This window comes from Oncorhynchus mykiss, chromosome 10 (genome assembly GCF_057628025.1).
Source record: "Oncorhynchus mykiss isolate SJ-2025 chromosome 10, ASM5762802v1, whole genome shotgun sequence".
Classification (NCBI taxonomy): domain Eukaryota; kingdom Metazoa; phylum Chordata; class Actinopteri; order Salmoniformes; family Salmonidae; genus Oncorhynchus; species Oncorhynchus mykiss.
The window spans coordinates 27,653,591-27,675,651 of record NC_143031.1 but is presented as its reverse complement, the minus strand read 5'-3'; the positions used below and the strand labels follow the sequence as shown (position 1 = coordinate 27,675,651).

Genomic DNA, 22,061 nt, shown 5'->3' with positions numbered 1-22,061 from the left:
CGAGTAAAGCAGCAATGACAGTGTTTTGTGTAATGCCAGACTCCATTAGATTAGTCCCTATTTCAGCCTTCAATTAATGTCCCTCTCATAACACTACATCTTCCACCCTTATTTGCTGGCTCCCAGAAAGCACTCCCCTAAATTAGAAAATGGGTCTATTTGGTCTGATGCCCTGAATGTCCCTTAATCGATCACTAGTGTGACATAGATTAAAGCCATGTCTTTTCCTGTCGGGGTGATTCTCGATTACATTTGGAACACGCAATCTTCTGTGAAACCTGGTGGATATTAACGCTCACTCATCTGTTATGTCAGACGCTAAACTGCTCCAGATATGGACACGGTCATAGTAATTAAGTTTTGTGTGTGTGTCCTCAAGCTGATGAACAACAGCAGGGAATTACTCTCCTCATTATTTGTATGTGTGCCTTAAACCTTGCAGCAAGAAAGGCCATGAGCAAAAGCTCAGCTGTGGTGCTGCTACATAATGTCAAATGTTTGAGTCAGCAGGTATATCCCTGCATTTCCATCTGTAAATAGTATACCATACCATGTGCTATGTGGAGCACAAACGTTGTACTTAGTAAGTCTGAAAAGCTGTTTATGAAATTTAGTTTGTGAAGTGTTCTTGACGTAGAATGCTTTAAACAACAAAAAAAAGGTACACATAAATAAGTAATGATGATGAATGTTTTATGCCAGAGAAAAGATAAATGGACATCTGACTGCACACCATTCATTCCACCTGGAGGGTGAAATAAAAACATTGCAATGTTTCCGTTTCTCTGCTTGGATGTTAACAAGGAAGTGCCCTCTTTGTTTTCCAGTATATTTTATTAAAATGCTGTAGCTTGCCATCCCTATCTTAAGAATGCTTGACACACTTTACAGGGTGCTGGCAATTACCTAAACTGTGAACACTAGCCATCGTGTACATGGGCATACGCGCATATCACCACAGGACAGTTGGAGGCCTTGATTAAAAATAATCTTGGTAGTTAATTAAATATGGCTGTTCCATCGCTAGGATCTAAGCTTGACAGGTGGAGGCTAAGGACACTAATTAAGTCTCCTGGCTCTCTAAGTGGAGCCACTGAAGTCTCGACAAGAGTACAGCACACAGCTGAGGGTTTACACACACGTTTGGGAGAATTCCATAGGCCTAATTATAGTCCATCTGGTTGTACAGAGGTCAAATAAAACTCAGACAAAATACTTGGTTTAATCTTTATACATTATACTAGTCACCAGTTCAGATACACACACACACACACACACACACACACACACACATGTTTATATTACAAGAAGAACACAGAAAATACAGATACTGAAACGTTTTACTGGTTTACCTAACCTGCAGGTTGGGGAACAGCTGGTCATGGGTTTGTCTTCAGGGATGCCTGGCGTACAGAGTTTGAACCGCCCTGTGAGAAGAGGCTGGCCAAGCTTAGAGACACTGGGCTGGATTCAATCCATATCACAGAGGTATTGCGTTACAGCGTTATTGAAATTTAAAGGCAATGTTCCCATGTTAGTGGAAACTGCATTCACAGTAAACAATGCATTTGTCGGCTCAATCGGAAATTACCTTTACATTTCTATTGTGCGATCTGTAACATTTCAGTTATACAGATTGAATAGAGCCCTTTGTGTTTCTCATTGGGACTAACTCAATTTAGCCACCAAATGTATTAGTGTACAGCGACAACTGTCCAAGGGGTACATCATAGATTGTGTCCCATACTACCATCGAGCAGAAGTAAAGTGGTGTGTGCTCATGTCAATGTGAGCACTGGTAAGAGTTTAGGAGGGCGGCTGTTAGTTTGATCTAGCTCTGCCTTTCTCAGTGAAGACAAACCCTCTGAGAGAGCCTTTCCACGCGCGACTCATAAAGATTCATTATTGCTTACAGGAACAAAGCGTTTTGTGGACACAGTGCAGAGTCATGAGAGCAATTGAGTGACATAGGAAAGGGAAGGGGAGAGAGGGGAAGAGACCTGAACTGTGTGGTCTTTTACTATCATCAGGGAAAGTGTCATACTGGCATGGGGGGGGGGTCCTTTGTACCGCAGCAGTGGGTGAGAAAGAGAAGAACTGTGGGTTAAGCGAGCCAGCAAGTTTAGCTGAAGAACTATAGAGTTCGCATTTTCTGTTTATGGCTTGGTTAAGGTTCAGCGTCTTACAAACAACTGAAGCTATCAAAGACTGTGAGGGGGTGACCATTTTGACATTTCAGTGGATGGTCCTTGAGGAGCATTTCAATTCCCATGTTCCCTTGTCACTCAAGCACTGCTAACGTATACGACTCTCCTTCCAAAGGTGTCACATGAACAGTACAGTACATTGCTGGGGGCTGTGAAGCTTGATATCAACACAGAATATTGGTGATTTTATATAACAGACGTATAAGACAGACCACATGCATACTCTCAACACTTACCCACACGCCTGCACACATTCATACTTACATGTACATAATATAAATGTACTACTATTTCAATAAGCAATTGGTGCCCCGTGTGAGGAATGTTTGGGATGGGAAAGATGTGCACTTTTTTTACTCTCAAAAAGAAGCAGAACGCTCCAAAAAAGCAGGTGATGTGAGTGGGGTTGGGGTTGGGGGGGGGGGCTGAGGTTGGGGAGACTCGGGGCATTCGATAACTACCTTTATATATTCAACTTTATGGTTGTCTTTCATAATTGGTCAGAAAATGGCAATTAGTGTGGTCTGCTGTTCCGAGAGTCGAAATGCAGGTGTTGGTTACACAAAGAGAGAGATGCAGAAGCATGGGCATCTTTTAACCCGAAAGGCAGTGCGCTTATTCACATCCTGCTCCTTCAGAGTGGAACACCAGGATAGAATGCTCAGATTTGTGAGGATACGGTGGTAAGCTGATAAATTATAGATTATTTCCTCTCCCACGATCAACAAAACACCTCCAGAATATTGTCTTCCAGGTGTACTGCATCCAGAAATGGTTTTCTTCCATCCACACAGGGAGCGTCGCTACAAGTCCAGAACACCACTACTGTCGCAGTCCTATTGGGCCATCTATGAAGGTCCCGGGAAGGCTCCATGTTCATTCTACAACTGGAATACATTCTGCTCTCTGGAGATGCTTAATGGTGACTGTCCAAATGGCCTTCTGTAAATGACCACCATGCATTTCAGTAGGTAGGCCAGCAGGCGACCGACGACTAGTTGTTTCAGAGGAGCAGTAAGCAATGACAGTGATTGGGAACTGACTGACTGGCTGGGGGTTTCTCCGTGTGACTGTGGGTCACTGAGGTGGTTTGGTCACTTGTTTCATGTGCCCTTGTCTCCTGCCCCTGGGAACTCAATGAGACTGGAGCGGGAGCAGGTTTTTAAACAAAAGTATGGAAATGGCACACTGTGTTAGTAAAAGTTGAAAATGTCAGGAATGGCACAAACAATTCCTGTTTTCTTAAGGGTATAAAGATGGGTTTTTCCAACAGCGAGAATTAACCTTCTTTGATAAATATTGAATGGTGGTTGCCTGGGCCAGGAGAGTGGAGGCACATTTTATAGAACCTAGTCATTGCTAGATAGCATTTACTATTTTATTTTTTAAAAACTTTTATTTAACTAGGCAAGTCAGTTAAGAACACATTCTTATTTACAATGACGGCCTAGGAACAGTGGGTTATCTGCCTTGCTCAGGGGCAGAACAGATTTTTACCTTGTCAACGCAGGGATTCAATCTAGCAACACTTCTGGTAACTAGTCCAATGCTCTAACCACTAGGCTACCTGCTGAAACTATGGAGTTTCAGAAAAAATACCATTTACATTTGAAAGGATAATGAGATTAAGATTAATTTACTATATTTGTCAAACCAGAGATGAAGACTTTGACATTGATCATGCTTATGCTCTATTATTGTTAGTGAAATTATAGCAGCATAGTGATTGGTTAAGTAGCCCATGTAAGTGATATGACACACATGGGTCCGCATTGTAATGGGAAGCTTAGAAGGGACTTTGTCGACTGAGGCTCAAAATTCCCATCCATTTTTATTTTTCAGGAAATGGTCTTAAGTGACAGATATTGAAGGCATTTGTTCTGCTGCTTTGTCTCAACTATTCTGGCCCAGTAAGTCTTGCAATGCCTGATAGGGAACTTACTCACACCCAACCTGTTGGGAAAGACTTCTCGTCAATGAGAACACATCTTGTGTTTAGTGTTATGTAACCATCAATTTGACAGGCATAGCACGGACTGATTAATGTCTGCTCTTGGATGACGTCATCCCCAACATTATAAATATAATATCATTTCTTAATAATATCCCCTTTTAGATGCCATTATCCTCTATTGTAACCCCATCTGGAATACATATCGGTCTATATATGTTGGATTTATTCAGGTAAGTGACCACTAATCTTATAATCCTGTATTAACTACTCCCATTTATGGAGATGGAGTGAGTGGATAATTTGTATTCCATTATGAATCTGAGAGTACAGTACAGTATGTGTTTGCAATATGGGCCAGGAGCAGTAAATTGTTATGTCCGGCCTCCTGAATGGGGCTGTGTGGCTATGGGGAGGGGTAGGTGCATGTAGAGATGAACGGACGGACGGGGTGCCAGTGTCCTGGATGGGGAGTTTATGATGGATGGATGAATGAATGACTGTAGTCAGATAAAGGAAGGGGCAGGAGAGAGAGGAGCTAGTGGAGATTATGTCACATCATCAGACTCTGCTGACGTTGGGTAGGTGGGGGAGGGCCACCCCAGGCCTTCTCTCAGGGCAGCGCTGGGGGTAGGGCACACTACGGGTGGAGTGCAGCAGGCCGGGGAGCTCCCTGGGCGCTCGGCCCCAATCCCGGGACCACCACCCCCATCTGGGGCTCACGCACTCCATCCTCCGGGTGTGCCTCCCCGCGTAGCCAAACAGGGCGGCCGCCAGGGGCCATTGTCCATCTGAGCTGGGATCCTGGCAGGTGGGGACTCGGAGTTTAGGCCGGGGCTTGTGCCTGGAGCCCTTTAGCCCCTCTTCTAGACAGGGCAACCAGGCCGCGCCATGGCCCTCGGCAGGCATGAGGTTCTGGGTGAGGCCTAAGGACGGGGACGGGTGTGAGCTGGCCAGGGGGAGCCTGATCGGACCCTCCTCTCCCAATGTGGGCCCCAGCAGGCCTAGGGTGGTACTGTCCGTCAATGAGTCCATGCGGTCTTCATAGCCCAGGTCGGCTGGAGCCGAGCACTGCTGCAGGAAACAGTGACTCTTCCCCCCAACGTCCGCGGTGCCCCCGTCCTGGCATGCCATCTCCCCTTGCCCTTCCTCCTCCACCTCCTCATCCTCTATTTCCTCCCCTGCCCCCTCCTCCTCTCCCGGGGGGGGCGCGCGGAGGTCTCTAAGGAAGACCACAATGACGGAGATGTTGTCGCTGGAGCCAGCATCGCGGGCCGAGGCCACCAGCTTGTGGGCCACCATGGTGCTGTCGCCACTGTTCTCCGTCAGGTGGTCGCTGACCACACGCACCGCCTCATCAGGACTGACTGTGTCGTAGAAGCCGTCGCAGGCCAAGATCAGGTAGTCCTCCGTGCCGTCCAATGTGACTATGTTGTGGTCGGCATCGCCAGAGATGTAGGGCTTGTGCTCATTGTCGCCTGTCAATCACCAAGAGAAAGAGGGATAAGAAACGAGGGAAAAAAATCATATATTGTAAAAAATGTTATCATTGAAACATTTGTCAAAGTGCTGAACAGCAACCTGGGCATAAACACCATAAAGAGCTGAAAGTAATATAATTTGATATTCCGTGCAGCTGTTTCTGTCATGTCCACCATGCTATGCATCTGTTTTGAAATCAAGGTGGAGAAAAACAAATAATACATTTTAATTTAATAAATGATAATATAATATCTGCTGCTTGCCGCCTTTGCTTTCTGTTCAGCCTTTTGTGACTAATGTATTTATATAAACATGTAAATTAATATCAGTGTAGCAATATCTGTCCTCTCTCCTCTCCTGCATGCAGTAGGAAACAGTTCTAATGTAGCAGCTACAGTATTTCCTGTCGAGGAAGTGGTTTTGATATCAGATTAGGGAAGCTTTAGGATTTGGGAACAGAAGGTCACAGTAGGGCTTCCTCACTAGCCACCACTAAAATAGCTACCGGGAAATAAGACTAGACGCTAGCCTCAAGTTGCCTTGTGAATCAGTGCTTGAGGTCAATTAGAATTGAGGTCAGTGGTCTCCCGATTGGTGCAGTGATGTAAGACACTGCATCGCAGTGTTAGCTGTGCCACTAGAGATTCTGGATTCGAGTCCAAGCTCTATCGCAGCCGGCCACGACCGAGAGACCCATGGGGCGGCGAACAATTGGCCCAGCGTCGTCTGGGTTAGGGGAGGGTTTGGCCGGCAGGGATGTCCTTGTCCTATCGCGCACTAACGACTCCTGTGGCAGGCAGGGTGCAGTGCAGTTGTATGGTATTTTCCTTTGACACATTGGTGCGGTTGGCTTCCGGGTTAAGTGGGCATTGTGTCAAGAAGTAGTGCGGCTTGGTTGGGTTGTGTTTCGGAGGACACACGGCTGTAACTATCTAATTGGATACCATGAAAAAGGGGTAAAAAAAAAAGGTCAGTTAACTGAAATTCCAAATCAATAATTGAAAAAAGTGCATCTAAGCTATTTAAAAATAAAAATCCCTTCCTGAATAGAATGACTTCAATTTGAAATGACCCCAACCCTGTTGTGTATGTGAATAGGTACAGGATGGATTCTAAGGCAGTCTTTACAGTCAATTCCTATGTTGATGCCAGTGATGTTGTAGTATTGGAGCTGTGAGATTATTCCATTAAGATGTAAATAGCTGCTGGGAAATCAGACTGGTTACGTACACTCGTGTATGCATATAGGTACAGGTAACCCCCACCCCCCACCTCTGGGTTGCTATTTGTCTCCCACTCAGCACTGTCAGCTGGCCCTTGGCTGTGGCCCATTAGACTCTGTCATGACCTCTCTGCTCTGGCGCTCGCATAATCACCCAAATAGTTTAGACTGATTATGGGCCTGTATGCAGGCACACATTCGCACTCTCTGCAGGACACACCTACACGACATACTCCGACCCCTTGCTGACCTCTCAATTTTATCAACACTCTTCTCATTCACGCTGGCGGTGACCAAGGTAACACACACACACACACACCCTCCAACCAGAGGCAGTCCAGGGGGGACTCAGCAACAGACATGGTACAGCAGCTGCAGTCTGTACTATATATGGTAATTGTATAAGGCAGAGGGTGATTGTTGGTGTACCTATGGCTCTGGATACGGACAGGCTGCCATTAACCCTCCATGTGCCGAACCAGATGACACAGCCTCCCAGAGCTTCAATACGCTGCTTCTCATCCTGTAGTGGGAGAGAGAAAGATGGTATTATGTATAACGGTATGTGCTTGTATATGTGACAGTCATCTCTGCTTAAGTGATGTTAGCGCCTGTGTGTGAAGTGAACAGTAATTAAGTGAGTGTGTTTTGCGTGTGTGTCTGTGTGCATTACCTCTCTGTCAGGCTTATGAGGCTTCATCAGTTCCACGGCCTGGCCCTTCTTGACCAGCATGACCTGAGAGTCCCCCAGCCAGGCCACGTACAGGGTCCGCCCCCTCAGGAAGGTCACCACCCCCGTGGTGCCGCAGCGCAGGTTCTGTCACACACACACACACACACACAAACACACACACACACACACAAACGTAGACATAAATACATGAGTGTACAGTAATAACTGTTTACTATGATTCACAGAAATGTTACATCTATTAGAAGCAAATTCTGAACAGTAATAACAAATGCTCAGACATTTGAACTAACCTTGCCTCTCTGCAGTTCTACAATACCAGTAGTATTGAAATGAAACCTTCAAGATTAATGTGGCCAATGTTTGAGCCCTTACCTCCATCTTAGCTTTCCGGATGAAGCGTTCGTCGGTGACTCTGAAGGCGCGACAAAGGGCCTCCCCTGGATCCTGGCTGAAGCACTCCTGGTGCACCATGTTGACGTGGAGGTGGTTGGCGGCAAAGATGGCAGCGTCCACGCCCCCGTGGCCATCGAACACGGCGAAGAAGGCCTGCTCCTCCTGGTCCTGAAAACACACAGTGTAAGGTCAAAGGTTAACACAGTATGACCTGCAATGTCATATAGCTTCAATATTTCTTCCCTTCATTGGAGTCATCACTTGTTCTAACATGATGGTGATTCATGTATAGTGACGCTCATGCTTTGTAAACATCAGAGTATGAAGCAATGCAAAGCATTCATCTGTCCAATCTCAATCATCTTTACAACAAGGTTCCATAAACAAACTTAACTGGTCATAGTAAATTTAAATTACCATTGGGTATACAGCATAGTTGTGTGTCACTCTCATGACGTTGTGCGTTTTCCATGAATGGCATGTGTAGTGCCTCGTCGCGAATATGCAAATCCAAATATAACCGGTTTGCGTCTCCACTCATCCATCTGCTTTAATTAACTGGGGTTTAATGCCAATTAGCCGGCTTACCCACCACTAGCACGCTTAATAGAATGGATAAACATTTGATCCGACAGAATAATTATCTCATTATATGAGGATCTTTGAGCTGGTGTGTTTGCCTGTCTGGGATTTCTCATTGGTCGGTTGGTTCAGAAGGGATGTGAGGGAATTAATAGGATAGGATTTCAATGACATATCTGATTGACTCTGTGTGGCTCAGATAAAATGCCATTATCAGCCTGGGGTGTGGTGTGTGTGTCAGTCTGTCAGTCTGTTTGTGTGTGTGTGTGTGTGTGTGTGCCCGAGGAAGCATGCTAGAGCACTATGGCCAATAATGCTATTAGAAGCATTTAATTCACTGGCAGCCACCTAATGTGCTATTATTTACTGCTCTCATTGGGGCTGTATTGGGAATAAGTTGGATAGTGGAGTTTTATTGATCTTCTACCTATAGTGAAGTGAGACGGTAGCTTCCCTGCAGGGCATCTGGATTAGCCCACCGGGTTAGTCTACTGGGTTTACCCACTGGTAATCTGATCCTAAATCTGTGGTTAAAATCTTCCATCCTCATTAACCATGCTAGAGTGAACTGATCCTAGATCTGTGGTTAAGGACGACTCTGTTCATGCTTACCTGTATGTTGAACTGATCCTAGACCTATGGTTAATGACTACTATGTTCATGCTTACCTCTATGTTGAACTGATCCTAGACCTGTGGTTAATGACTACTCTGTTCATGCTTACCTGTATGTTGAAGAGAGTGTTGAAGTCGGGGATGACGATATGTTTGTCCTCCATCTTGCGGCGCATGTTTTTGATGGCGTGGATGGAAGTCTCGTAGTAGGGCTGAGGGCGGCGGCGGTAAGGGAAGTCTTTCAGCCACAGGCAGCATGTTTCACACAGTTTGTTGAAAATGAGCCTGGCAAATGCCACCGACTCAATCTCTAAAAGACGACACACGCATAAACAAACACACAAATGGCATGTGATCAGACCACAGGCTCACACACATACAGTACACTACACACCATACACTACACACTATACACTACACACCATACACTACACACCATACACTACACACTATACACTACACACCATACACTACACACTACACACCATACACTACACACTACACACCATACACTACACACTATACACTACACACCATACACTACACACCATACACTACACACTATGCACTACACATGGATGCATTAGTGCACTGGTGAAAAGAATGGCATACAGATGCATATAGTCACATGAAAAGAATGTGCCGAATAATATACATGCATGTTTTTATTTAACTAGGCAAGTCAGTTAAGAACAAATTCTTATTTACAATGACACACACACACACACACACACACACACACACACACACACACACACACACACACACACACACACACACACACACACACACACACACACACACACACACACACACACACACACACACACACACACACACACACACACACACACACACACAGTCCCAAATGACCCATTAGTCTGGGAACCCCTGTTTTCCATACTTGAGATCTGTCACACTTGAACCCACCCAAAGCCACTCATGCAAGCTAACATGGGGCCTTACACGGGGAATACAAGGGGAAACAGCTCAATGGAAGAGAGAAGATGGTTCCAGTGGAATTAAGGACAAGTGGGCAAGAGAGGCCATCTGGCAAATGGGTTGGGGGCTGGGGAAACGGACATAGAGATGGCGTAAGGAGGGAAAAAGAGGATGTCATGAAGAAGTGATCTCGCCGGCTGGGTCTCCCGGAGGGGACGGCTGACATTTTCTCCTCCACACCGTCTCCGTCTGTGTGCTGCAGACTGCACTCCTACCAGATTTAATGGGAATAGGTCACCGATTGTCTGCACGCCTAACCTCTCATGTCTCTCTCCCCTGGCTAACCCCTGTCTTTTGTTTGCCTGTGAGGAGTAACACTATGATTATATTGTTAAATGTAATGCTTCTGACTTTTTCACACTAAACAGTTTCCCGTGTGTATCAAAAATGGTCCACCACCCAAAGGATATCCAGCCAACTTGACACAACTGTGGGAAGCAATGGAGTCAATATGGAACGCTTTTGACACCATGAAGAGTCCATGCCCTGACGAATTGAGGCTGTTCTGAGAGCAAAAGGGGGTGCAACTCAGTATTAGGAAGGTGTTCTTAATGTTTTGTACACTCAGTGTAAATAAAGTACATATATAAACTCAGCAAAAATAGAAACGTCCTCTTACTGTCAACTACATTTATTTTCAGCAAACGTAACGTGTAAATATTTGTATGAACATAACAAGATTCAACAACTGAGACATACATTGAACAAGTTCCACAGACATGTGACAAACATAAATTGAATAATGTGTCCCTGAACAAAGGGGGGTTGTCAAAATCAAAAGTAACAGTCAGTATCTGGTGTGGCCACCAGCTGCATTAAGTACATTAAGTGCATCTCCTCCTCATGGACTGCACCAGATTTGCCAGTTCTTGCTGTGCGAAGTTACTCCACTCTTCCACCAAGGCACCTGCAAGTTCCTGGACATTTCTGGGGGAATGACCCTAGCCCTCACCCTCGGATCCAACTGGTCCCAGAAGTGCTCAATGGAATTGAGATCTGGGCTCTTCGCTGGCCATGGCAGAACACTGACATTCCTGTCTTGCAGGAAATCACGCACAGAACGAGCAGTATGGCTGGTATCATTGTCATGCTGGAGGGTCATGTCAGGATCAGCCTGCAGGAAGGGTACCACATGAGGGAGGAGGATGCCTTCCCTGTAACGCACAGCGATGAGATTGCCTGCAATGACAACAAGCTCAGTCCGATGATGCTGTGACACACCACTACAGACCATGACGGACCCTCCACCTCCAAATCGATCCCGCTCCAGAGTACAGGCCTCTGTGTAACGCTCATTCCTTCAATGATAAACCCAAATCCGACCATCACCCCGGGTGAGACAAAACCGCGACTCGTTAGTGAAGAGCACTTTTTGCCAGTCCTGTCTGGTCCAGCAACTGTGGGTTTGTGCCCATAGGCAACATTGTTGCCGGTGATGTCGACCTGCCTTACAACAGGCCTACAAGCCCTCAGTCTAGCCTCTCTCAGCCTATTGCGGACAGTCTGAGCACTGATGGAGGGATTGTGTGTTCCTGGTGTAACTTGGGCAGTTGTTGTTGCCATCCTGTACCTGTCCATCAGGTGTGATATTCGGATGTAACGATCCTGTGCAGGTGTTGTTACACGTGGTCTGCCACTGCGAGGACGATCAGCTGTCTGTCCTGTCTCCCTGTAGCGCTGTCTTAGGTGTCTCACAGTACGGACATTGCAATTTATTGCCCTGGCCAAATATGCAGTTCTCATGCCTCCTTGCAGCATACCTAAGGCACGTTCACGCAGATGAGCAGGGACCCTGGGCATCTTTCTTTTGGGTTTTTCCAGAGTCAGTAGAAAGGTCTCTTTAGTGTCCTAAGTTGTCATCACTGTGACCTTAATTGCCTACCATATGTAAGCTGTTAGTATCTTAATGACCATTCCACAGGTGCATGTTCATTAATTGTTTATGGTTAATTGAACAAGCATGGGAAACCCTTTACAATGAAGATCTGTGAAGTTATTTGGATTTTTCCTAATTATCTTTGGAAGACAGGGTCCTGAAAAAGGGAAGTTTCTTTATTTGCTGAGTTTATACAGTACCAGTCAAAAGTTTGGACGGGGGGGGGGGGGGGGTTATTTATTTGTACTATTTTCTACATTGTAGAATAAAAGTGAAAACATCAAAACTATGAAATAACACACATGGAATCATGTAGTAACCAAAAAAGTGTTAAACAAATCAAAATATATTTTATATTTTATATTATTCAAAGTAGCCACCCTTTTCCTTGATGACAGCTTTGCACACTCTTTGCATTTTCTCAACCAGCTTCATGAGGTAGTCACCTGGAATGCATTTCAATTAACAGGTGTGCCTTGTTAAAGTTAATTTCTGGAATTTATTTCCATCTTAAATTGTTTGAGACAATCAGTTGTATTGTGACAAGGTAGGGGTGGTATACAGAAGATAGCCCTATTTGGTAAAAGAGAGAAACGAAAGAGAAACGACAGTCCATCATTACTTTAAGACATGAAGGTCAGTCAATCTGGAAAAGGTAAAGAACTTCAAAAGTTTCTTCAAGTGCAGTCTCAAAAACCATAAAGCGCTATGATGAAACTGGCTCTCATGAGGACCGCTACAGGAAAGGATGACGCAGAGTTAGCTCTGCTACAGAGGATACGTTCATTAGAGTTAACAGCACCTCAGATTGCAGCCCAAATAATGCTTCACTTAGTTCAAGTAACAGATACATCTCAACATCAACTGTTCATAGGAGACTGTGTGAATCAGGCCTTCATGGTTGAATTGCTGCAAAGGAACCACTACTAAAGGACACCAATAATAAGAAGAGACTTGCTTGGGCCAAGAAACATGAGGAATGGACATTAGACCGGTGGAAATCTGTCCTTTGGTCTGATGAGTCCAAATTTGAGATTTTTGGTTGCAGCCCCTGTGTCTTTGTGAGACGCAGAGTAGGTGAACGGATGATCTCCGCATGTGTGGTTCCCACCGTGAAGCATGGAGGAGGTGGTGTGATGGTATGGGGCTTCTTTTCTGGTGACACTGTCAGTGATTTATTTTGAATTCACATTCTTAAAATAAAGTGTTGATCCTAACTGACCTAAAACAGGGAATTTTTACTAGGATTAAATGTCAGGAATTGTGAAAAACTGAGTTTACATTTATTTGGCTAAGGTGTATGTAAACTTCCGACTTCAACTATATATATATAATATTTCCCCTGCATTCTCTTTCTGCCTCTTTCTCTCTCTCCCTGGCAAAAACACAGAGATCTTAAAGGAGTGATGCAGGGTTATTTAGACTGCTGTTTCCTTCTCTTCTAAAAGACCTCTGCTCTCGCTTGTTCGCTCCACAGAGTGCTTTATTTTGTCACTAACAAAGTAAAGGGAATTATAAGTGACAGTGGATGGCATCAAACTGTGGTATGAAAAAAGTGAGCCAGGAAGTGCAACTGTTTTAAATGCTAAGTATTAGATTAGTATACAAATGGTGATTTTTCTCATTTGTCCATGGTGTTGACTGAAACAACACCTAAACTGACAAAGGCTTTGAATTTCAGCTAATATATTGTATAACAAGTAACCCTGTCCATACAGTAGCCTAGCTAGGTCAGTACATGACCTGATTTTGCATGTCAGGCGTGGGCTGACAGGGGACTCACGGGGGAAAGGGTCTACTCCATCCTCAACAGTCTTCTGGATGTGGTAGATGGAGAGGTCACTCTGCAGAACACTGTCTGCTGTAGACCGTGCCAGGGCAGCCGCCAGGGAGAAGGGGCAGTTACTGTAGGAAAAAAAAGGGAAATGGAGGCGTTATAACAGGAAGGAAGAGAGATCAAAGCGTGGGAGGAAGAGGGAAGAAGGTTGTCATGACGTTGGGCTCTTTGGGTAGAGCAAGCCCCATCCCCCTCTCCCTGCCTCCCCCTTGCCTCCTTCAACTAGGTTGCTGTGGTCAGAGAGACGTCGTAAATTCCTGAGCATCTCCTCATGGACACACAGTATAGAGAGAGTACATTTTCAGAGACAACAAAGGAATTCCTTCCACCTCACAGAACTTGAGGTACAAACAAATTTCATGTTCCGGAGAAAGTATAAAAGATCCGTGAAGAATCCAGCTACGAACTGGTCCGTTTGTCACAACTTGGGGAAGCTCATGGGAGACGGTGTGGCCACATTACCATAACGCTGTTTATATAATAGCCTCAGATATGAGGTTTACATCTAATTGTTGTATAAGATGAATGAGTGAGTATGATACTGTTTGTATAATTGTGTAATATGATTTTGGACTACAAAATACAATTCCCTTTTGATTTGAACTAAATCAAAGGACCGCCCCTGAGCCCAGTTAGGGTCAGACATCCTGGGACAGCCCTTTTCGGCCCTTCCGAATAAAACCCCCACTCAGGTTTTTGATCGGCAGACCGAGCTTACCTCAATTACGAGATGGCTAAAGGTTGCAGACCATGAATTTCTCCATTAGAAGGACAAAGGTTGTAGATCATTGCTGAAAATGTTAACCATACCACGTGGTTAAACTCTTAGACTATCGATACCGACAGAATAAGAACAAGTCTTTGATATTAATTACTTGTCTGCAGCTAGGAATTCGGTATCATTGAACGCGAAGAACGACAACCGCCGAAACATCCATTCTATAACGAATGTCACTCTGAACTATTCCCTCTAACCACGACAGAGAGAGAGAGGGAGAGAGATGGACAATTCTACAAAATAAATGAACTTTTCACCAGCGATCAAGACGACACACTGAGCGTAAATACATTGGGGAGAACAAGTATTTGATACACTGCCGATTTTGCAGGTTTTCCTACTTAAAAAGCATATAGTTGAATGAACAAAACTTCCATCCGTTTTGCAACAAAGCACTAAAGTAATATGCAAAAAATGTGGCAAAGGAATTAAGTTTTTGTCCTGAATACAAAGCGTTATGTTTTGGGCATATCCAACACATGACTGAGTACCAATTTCCATATTTTCAACTATGGTGGTGTCTGCATCATGGGTATGCTTGTCATCAACAAGGACTGAGGAGTTTTTTAAAAATATAAATAAATGTAATGAAGCTAAGCACATACAAAATCCTAGATGAAAATCTGGTTCAGTCTGCTTTCCACCAGACACTGTGAGACAAATTCACCTTTCAGCAGAACAATAACCTAAAACACAACACCAAATATACACTGGAGTTGCTTACCAAGGAAACACTGGCCGAGTTAAAGTTTGACTTAAATTTGCTTGACAATCTTCGGCAAGACTTGAATTGCTGTCAAGCAATGATCAACAACCAACTGGAATTTTTAAAATATACAGTGGGGAGAACAAGAATGTGATACAGTGCCGATTTTGCAGGTTTTCCTACTTACAAAGCATGTAGTCTGTAATTTTTATAATAGGTACACTTAATCCAGACTAATCCAAAATCCAGAAAATCACATTGTATGATATTTAAGTAATTAATTTGCATTTTATTGCATGACATAAGTATTTGATCACCTACCAACCAGTAAGAATTCTGCCTCTCACAGACCTGTTACTTTTTCTTTAAGAAGCCCTCCTGTTCTGCACTCATTACCTGTATTAACTGCACCTGTTTGAACTCTTTACCTGTATAAAAGACACCTGTCCACACACTCAATCAAACAGACTCCAACCTCTCCACAATGGCCAAGACCAGAGAGCTGTGTAAGGACATCAGGGTTAAAATTGTAGACCTGCACAAGGCTGGGATGGGTTACAGGAGAATAGGCAAGCAGCTTGGTGAGAAGGCAACAACTGTTGGCGCAATTATTAGAAAATGGAAGAAGTTCAAGATGACGGTCAATCACCCTCGGTCTGAGGCTCCATGCAAGATCTCACCTCATGGGGAATCAATGATCATGAGGAAGGTGAGGGATCAGCCCAGAACTGCACGGCAGGACTTGGTCAATGACCTGAAGAGAGCTCGGACCACAGTCTCAAAGAAAACCATTAGTAACACACTACGCCGTCATGGATTAAAATCCTGCAGCGCAAGCAAGATCCCCCTGCTCAAGCCAGCGCATGTCCAGGACTGTCTGAAGTTTGCCAATGACCATCTGGATGATCCAGAGGAGGAATGGGAGAAGGTATGTGGTCTGATGAGACAAAAATAGAGCTTTTTGGTCTAAACCACTCGCCGTGTTTGGAGGAAGAAGAAGGATGAGTACAACCCCAAGAACACCATCCCAACCATGAAGCAGGAAGGTGGAAACATTATTCTTTGGGGATGATTTTCTGCAAAGGGGACAGGACGTCTGCACCGTATTGAGGGGAGGATGAATGGGGCCATGTATCGCGAGATCTTGGCCAACAACCTCCTTCCCTCAGTAAGAGCAAAATATGGGTCGTGGCTGGGTCTTCCAGCATGACAACGACCCGAAACACACAGCCAGGGCAACTAAGGAGTGGCTCCGTAAGAAGCATGTCAAGGTGCTGGAGTGGCCTAGCCAGTCTCCAGACCTGAACCCAATAGAAAATCTTTGGAGGGAGCTGAAAGTCCTTATTGCCCAGCGACAGCCCCGAAATCTGAAGGATCTGGAGAAGGTCTGTATGGAGGAGTGGGCCAAAATCCCTACAGCAGTGTGTGCAAACCTGGTCAAGAACTACAGGAAACGTATGATCTCTGTAATTGCAAACAAAAGTTTCTGTACCAAATATTAAGTTCTGCTTTCTGATGTATCAAATACTTATGTCATGCAATAAAATGCAAATTAATTACTTAAAAATCATACAATGTGATTTTCTAGATTTTAGTTTTAGATTCCGTCTCTCACAGTTGAAGTGTACCTATGATAAAAATGACAGACCTCTACATGCCCCTTCATGCTTTGTAAGTAGGAAAACCTGCAAAATCGGCAGTGTATCAAATACTTGTTATCCCCACTGTATATTAGTGGGGTTTTTCCCCTTTAATTAAAAATAATGGATTTTTCTTCCACTTTAACGTTACACAGTATTTTGTGTAGATCATTAACAAAACAATTACAATTAAATCTATTTGAATCCCACTTTATAAAAATAAAATGTGAAGAAATCCAAGGGGCATGAATTCCTAACTGTATGATAAGCACTGTATACGGGGGAAACCAAAGTGACTCAGCCTAGCTACTCTATAAGAGGAATACTCAAATTAACATGAGGAGATAACTTAACATATCTCAGATAACAGGTTAAATGTCTCTTTGTGCCAAGTGCCATACACGTTCACATTCCATCTTATTGCGGGTAAGCAGTGATAACCAGTCTAGCTACAATACCTGTTTAACATATTGGGTCAATTGTAACAACTATCATCGGGGAAGTTGATATCTTTTTGGCAGAGACTCATACAAAGTAAAAACATTTACAGCATCCTCTGAAATGTAGATCATGTTGAAACTGCAGCTACATTAATAACATTTGATAGCAAGGTCATAAGTTATTTTTAACTGCACAATATTCTAATTTAGATCGAGAAGTTAAGAATGAGTCAAAGTTGATCTTAAGCCTAAAATGTGATTATCTCTACTCCAGATACTACAGCTTATTAACTCAGGCAAAGATTATTTTACTAATTGCTGGTTAATTTTTTTTTTTTTTTATTTTACCTTTATTTAACCAGGCAAGTCAGTTAAGAACAAATTCTTATTTTCAATGACGGCCTGGGAACAGTGGGTTAACTGCCTGTTCAGGGGCAGAACGACAGATTTGTACCTTGTCAGCTCGGGGGTTTGAACTCACAACCTTCCGGTTACTAGTCCAACGCTCTAACCACTAGGCTACCCTGCCGCCCCCAAATGTAATAATAATAATAATAATGTATGCCATTTAGCAGACGCATTTATCCAAAGCGACTGCATCCATGCGTGCATCAATTTTTTACAAACCCAAAAATATCCTAGCATTGTAAGAGCCATGCTCTACCAACTGAGCTACAGACTCTACTCTGTACTAGACTCTAATGGTCTAGTACAGGTAGCCAGGTTAGTATCAGTGCTTATGTAACTCCTGTGTTACTAGAGAGCAGTTGGCAGGATATTCTCTGGGGTTTAAAGTTGGTGGTGTGTGTGTGTAAAGAGCTGGACAAGAGAAGCAGAGAGCTTTTCCTGACACTCACACACACACTTGTGGTCATCCCATGACACATGCTTACAACGAGTAGGAGATAAACATAAGGCCTCCTATACCACTGGTGGTTTTCCAAAAGAGTCACGATTATTCTGAAACCACTACAATTCAATGCATTAATGTTGAGTGCTGAGATGAGTCAATTTAAAACACAGTACAAAATCTATTTTGACTGAACACATTTTTGATTCCTCTCTGGTATCCTTTTATTCACCAACAATCTAACTCTCAAATAAACCCTCTTTCAAGTTGGACCCACTTGCTCATAAAAAAATACTACTCTATCTGAATGTGGAGAGGACAGGGAGTGGGTAGATGGCCTGAGGTTGTGTGGTGGTATGAGTGTACAGTATTGTATGTGTGTGTAGGAAGAGAATGTGGGGTGGATCTGTGGTTAAGTGGTGTGTGTGAAAAAATACATGACATAGGTAAGGCATGGTCTCCTTATATGCGATTATATGGATGACAGTGCTACAGCGAGAGAGAGATGCTAACAGCCTCATTGGTCCCAAGCTGCCATGCTGCCATCTTTGCTAGTCCACCTCCTCCGCGTTTCCATTCATATAAATTCTCTGTCTTTCTTCCTCGCTCTTTCTCTCTCGCTAGCTCACATACTCTGCCACTGCCTTGCTGAGAGGGGCGTGTGCCGACGTGGGTAGCCCTCATTGGCTGAGGGACTCCGGCACATTCGTCAGCAGCCAATAAGGTCCCCCCTCTGCTTGTGCGACACAGTGAAGTCAGATCAGTGTGAAGGAATGGGGATGAGGAGGAGAGAGAGGCTCTTTTCACACATTTATCTCTGTGAATTCTATTTTACAAACCTAACTACGTGCATTGCTTCTCATCGTGACGACAACAAATACAATGTGTTAGAGCTTCACATCTTGCAGTTTTTTTCATCTATTGGCTGACAACTCCTTTACTGGGTTATTTCTATATACAGTGCCTTCAGAAAGTATTCACAGCCCTTGACTTTTTCCACTTTTTGATGTGTTACAGCCTGAATTTAAAATGGATTGAGATTGTCACTGGCCTACACACAATACCCCATAATGTCAAAGTGGAAATGTGTTTTTAGAAATGTTTACAAATCAATTCAAAATTAAAAGCTGAAATGTCTTGAGCCAATTAGTATTCAACCCCTTTGTTTTTGCAAGCCTAAATAAGTTGAGGAGTAAACATTTGCTTAACAAGGTCCCTCAGTCGAATAGTGAATTTCACGCACAGATTCATGCAAAAAGACCAGGGAGCTTTTCTAATGCCTCGCAAAGAAGGGCACAGATTGGTAGTTGGATTTTTTAAAATCAGACACTGAATATTTTGAGCATAGTGAAGCTATTAATTAGGCTTTGGATGGTGTATCAATACACCGAGTCACTACAGAGATACAGGCGTCCTTCCTTACTGAGTTGACGGAGAGGAAGGAAACCGCTCAGGGATTTCACCATGAGGCCAATGGTGACTTTAAAACAGTTACAGAGAAAGGAGAAAACTAAGGATGGATCAACAACATATAGCTACTCCACAATACTAACATAAATGGCAGAGTGAAAAGAAGGAAGCCTGTACAGAATACATATTTTTCCAAAACATGCATCCTGTTTGCAATAAGGCACTAAAGTAAACTTTATGTCCTGAATACAAATAATTATTTTTGGGGCAAATAAAACACAACACATTACTGAGTACCACTCTTCATATTTTAAAGCATGGTGGTGACTGCATCATGTTATGGTATGCTTGTCATTGGCAAGGGAGTGTTTTAGGATAAAAATAAACAAGAGCGCTAACCATAGGCAAAATCCTAGAGATAAACCTGGTTCAGTCTGCTTTCCAACAGACTGGGAGACAAATTTGCCTTTCAGCAGGACAATAACCTAAAATACAAGGCCATATACTGGAGTTACTTACCAAGATAACATTGAATGTTCCCGAGTTACAGTTACAGTTTTGACTAAAATCGCTTTGAAAATTGAAAATGGCTGTCTAGCAATGAATACGTCAAGGGGTATGAATACTTTCTGAAGGCACTTTATACAGTTTATTCCATATCTATAATTGAGGCCCTATAGGAGCTTTTTATATTCTCCCCATGCCAGCTAGTCTATAGCGAAACTCCTTATCATCATGGGCGATGTTACCGTTTGCATGGTCTAGATCTGTATTGACATGCGTAGCTGTGAGTCTGGGAGAAACAGAGCGTAGCGTAGAGGGCTTTACTGCAGCTTACTGCAGCTGCTGTCTGTGGAGGTGAAAGATCTGGGTCGGGGAGCCTTGCTTTGACGTCATACTGAGAGAGAGGAGGCTCAGCTCGGCTTCACTACTGCACAGAGGGAGGAAGAGACAGAACGACAGAGACAGGATGAGGGAGGGACAGTGGGAGAGAGAAAGAGACTCATCATAACCTCAGATTGAGAACTAGTACCTCTCTCTGAAGCGTATTAATCAAATGTAAAAGACTGCTGGCAGCTCCACTGTTCTAGTCTCCCAGAGACGTCTCTCACTGAAAATGAACATAATGTCCATAAGGATCCCAGTGAATCCTCTCTGGGTGTTCTCTCTCTCTTTCTTGCAAACCTGAGTTCTTCTCTTTTCCTTACTAATTCCCCTCCTGTGTCACAGGGGGTTTGGTGGGCTCTGTATTCCCTTAGCTGATCAGGTTATCTACAGCAGGGTTGTGTGTGTGTGCTTTTCCTTTTAGAAACAACTATGGCTGGGAAAAAGGAGGGTGGGAGAAGCTCAATCAGACGAACTTGGACTCAAAAATTAAATACGAATAAAAAAGTAAATACGAAGAACTGGGCCAAGATATGAGAAGTGGTCAACAAGTGATCAACTTTGGGCCATAACACTGTCAACATCACATAAAACCACTAAATGTAGGCATGTTTAGATTTGGTTTGTTTTATGGCCTGTTTTTGTGTTGTGGATTTGTTAGTCTCCCTGCTAGCACAGTGCCATTAAGTAATTAATGAATCCATCCATCCATGTGGAAGGAGCTTGCAAGCACAATAAGTAGACATGGTTATGGATGCCTCGTATCAAGGAGGTTCCCCTGGGGGTTTTGTTAAATATGGCGGAATGAAAGCGTATCCATCGTCGCATGACAGCGGAGTCAGTCTCAAAGAGGACATTCTGTGGAGAACAGAGGAGGCTGGTGGTAGGAGCCATAGGAGGACAGGCTCATTGTAATGGCTGGAATGGAATTGATGGAACGGTCTCAAACATATGGAAACCACATGTTTGACTCCATTCCAGTGATTCCATTCCAGACATTACAATGAGCATGTCCTCCTACAGCTCACCCCACCAGCCTCCACTGGTGGAGAAGCAATCTGCCATGATCCACATAAACAGGACTCTGCTACAATTCCTCCTGGGCACTATTGGCATATGATGCTCACCGATATCTACAGCTACGCATTAGGAAATCTTTACACAAAGAAAAGGTTGCAAAGTGAGCATCTTGGCTACTTTACAGTCTAGCATGAACCTGTGACATGGCTGAAGGACTCTAATCAAGGCTCTGGCAACTAGCACTGTGTTGCATGTAAATGAAAAGGAGAGACTGAACTATGCTTATGGACTCAGGAACAACATAAATGGAAGTCATCGTGTTCCTGGTACTTGGAATAGACATCTCTAATAGGCTGGCTGAGGATGGACTCTCATTCTCTCAGTGATATTGGTCCCCTAAAACAATTGGGATGGCTGATTTTAGTATCACTCCCTATCACTCCCTAAATGTCTACTGTTGAATGCTTGATAC

At 43.8% G+C, this 22,061-nt stretch overlaps 1 protein-coding gene across 1 annotated transcript in view; it reads right to left on the bottom strand.

Moving 5' to 3' along the window:
• Positions 1-1,216: 1,216 nt before the first annotated feature.
• Positions 1,217-22,061, bottom strand: part of ppm1e (protein phosphatase, Mg2+/Mn2+ dependent, 1E) — an 87,221-nt gene continuing 66,376 nt past the window's right edge. Inside the window, exons 2-7 of the mRNA XM_021617945.3 lie at positions 13,807-13,928; positions 9,256-9,455; positions 7,929-8,117; positions 7,536-7,679; positions 7,292-7,385; positions 1,217-5,636 (exon numbers count right to left, since the gene is read on the bottom strand). Coding sequence (XP_021473620.2) covers positions 4,720-5,636; positions 7,292-7,385; positions 7,536-7,679; positions 7,929-8,117; positions 9,256-9,455; positions 13,807-13,928 — 1,666 coding nt within the window. The 3' untranslated portion in view covers positions 1,217-4,719. The remainder of the gene's footprint in view (positions 5,637-7,291; positions 7,386-7,535; positions 7,680-7,928; positions 8,118-9,255; positions 9,456-13,806; positions 13,929-22,061) is intronic.